General features: G+C 62.1%; 1 protein-coding gene across 1 annotated transcript in view; it reads left to right on the top strand.

Moving 5' to 3' along the window:
• Window positions 1–1,825, top strand: part of SDK2 (sidekick cell adhesion molecule 2) — a 126,972-nt gene that overhangs the window by 107,386 nt on the left and 17,761 nt on the right. The window contains exon 41 of the mRNA XM_006754624.2: window positions 412–573. Coding sequence (XP_006754687.1) covers window positions 412–573 — 162 coding nt within the window. The remainder of the gene's footprint in view (window positions 1–411; window positions 574–1,825) is intronic.

Raw genomic sequence — 1,825 nt, 5'->3', positions numbered from 1 at the left:
GCCCCAGCAGGCTGGGTTTAGGGCAGGGGTCGGCAAACTCATCAGTCAACAGAGCCAAATATCAACAGTACAACCATTGAAGTTTCTTTTGAGAGCCAAATTTGTTAAACTTAAACTATATAGGTAGGTACATGGTTATTAACTTAATTAGGGTACTCCTAAGGCTTAGGAAGAGCCACACTCAAGGGGCCAAAGAGCCGCATGTGGCTCATGAGCCGCAGTTTGCCGACCACGGCCTAGGCACAGCCTGGAGGACTGTGGCCTGAGAATCAGTCTGGGAGTCACTGCTGTGTGCCCGAGGGTGCCAGCCTGGCCTCGTGCCAAGGGGCTTTGGCCCTGGTGGTGTCCGCTGCCCCCGCCCCCAGGGCCCCGCCGGCCCCACAGTGCCCACATCCTCTGCTTTCCCCCCAGGAGTCAGCAAGATCGTGACGGTGGACGTGAAGGGGAACAGCCCCCTGTGGCTGAAGGTGAAGGACCTGGCGGAGGGCATGACCTACCGGTTCCGCATCAGAGCCAAGACCTTCACCTACGGGCCCGAGATCGAGGCCAATGTCACCACGGGCCCGGGCGAAGGTAGGGGAGCGTTGGCGGGCCTGGGACCTGTGCCCTCCACCCATGGCATTCAGCCCCCCCGGCGCGGGCAGGGGTGTCCAGACAACGGGAAGAGCAAGATGGGGTCCCCGGCGGAGCTCCCGGGCCAGGGGACAGCAGACACAGGCAGACACACCGCACCTCCAGAGCACAGCGTGGGCCAGTGCAGTGCGTTGATGGAGGTGAGGGAGAAGGTGGCTGGGCTGTTGGGTCACCCATAACATCGAAGTGTCTCAGGGTGCTGCTGAGGTCAGAACCCCTGGGGTCCTTTGATAAGTGCAGGTTCCTGGGCCCCAGGAAATCGGCATCCCTGAGCATCTGCTTAGGAATGTGCATTTGAGCAAGACTGAGGGGGTCTCTTCAGCACCCGCTGTGAGAACCACGGATTGTGGGGGTGGGGGAGGCAGGAAGGCGACTCTGACTGAGCTAAAGGTGGGAGCACCTGCCGCTGCCTCCTTCCTGGACAGAGGTGGCAGGCTGGCAAGGTTGGGGGGAGGGGAAGAAAGGAGCAGCAGTGCACCCACCTGAGGCAGGAGGGGAGGGGCAGGGAGGGGAGCGCCAGGGGCCAGAGAGGAAGTGTGGCTTGGTTTGGGTCTTGTGACACCTCTTGAGGTTGTCCTTGGGCTGGGAGGTGGTTGGGGCTTAGCTCTCCAAAGTCCCTGTCACCCCTGCAGAATGTCCCCTCCTGAACACAAAAGCCACCTGCCTCCCAGGCCACTCTTCCCTCCCTTCCTGAGAGAGAGCACAGCCCATCCCACACTTTTCCTGAACTTATCTCCCCCCTACCCCATGGACCAGGCCTCCTTGCACCAGCCCCTGGCTTAGCCCAGCCTCTGGAAGGTGAGCTGGGCCCCGAGAGGCCGCCTCTCCTGCCGTTCACCTGCAGGATGGGTTTGCCCTCCCAGCTGCTTCGGGCCAGCCTTTGCTTTCTCTTTCTGGGCACCTTCCCTTCCTGCCCCTGGCTCTGCAGAGAAGCTGTGTGGCTCAGGCTCCATGGGAACAAGGCCGCAGGGCTGCAGGGAGAGCCGCCTGGAGCCACCGGCCCCCCTCTGCCCTGCCCCTGCCCCTCCCTGTGGGCCTCTCACCTGAGCCCGCTTTCCTGGGAAACAAAAGCAGGAAGAGAGCTGTCAGCCGAGCAGTGGCATGGGGACAGGAGATGCCCATCTGGACAGACTGTTCTAACCTGAGTCCTGGGGGCATGCCAGGCAGGCCACGGGACAGGAAGTACGGGGGC

Source organism: Myotis davidii, unplaced genomic scaffold, assembly GCF_000327345.1.
Source record: "Myotis davidii unplaced genomic scaffold, ASM32734v1 scaffold172, whole genome shotgun sequence".
Taxonomy (NCBI): domain Eukaryota; kingdom Metazoa; phylum Chordata; class Mammalia; order Chiroptera; family Vespertilionidae; genus Myotis; species Myotis davidii.
Note: the sequence above shows the minus strand (reverse complement) of the source record. Positions and strands in the feature narration are given on the sequence as shown.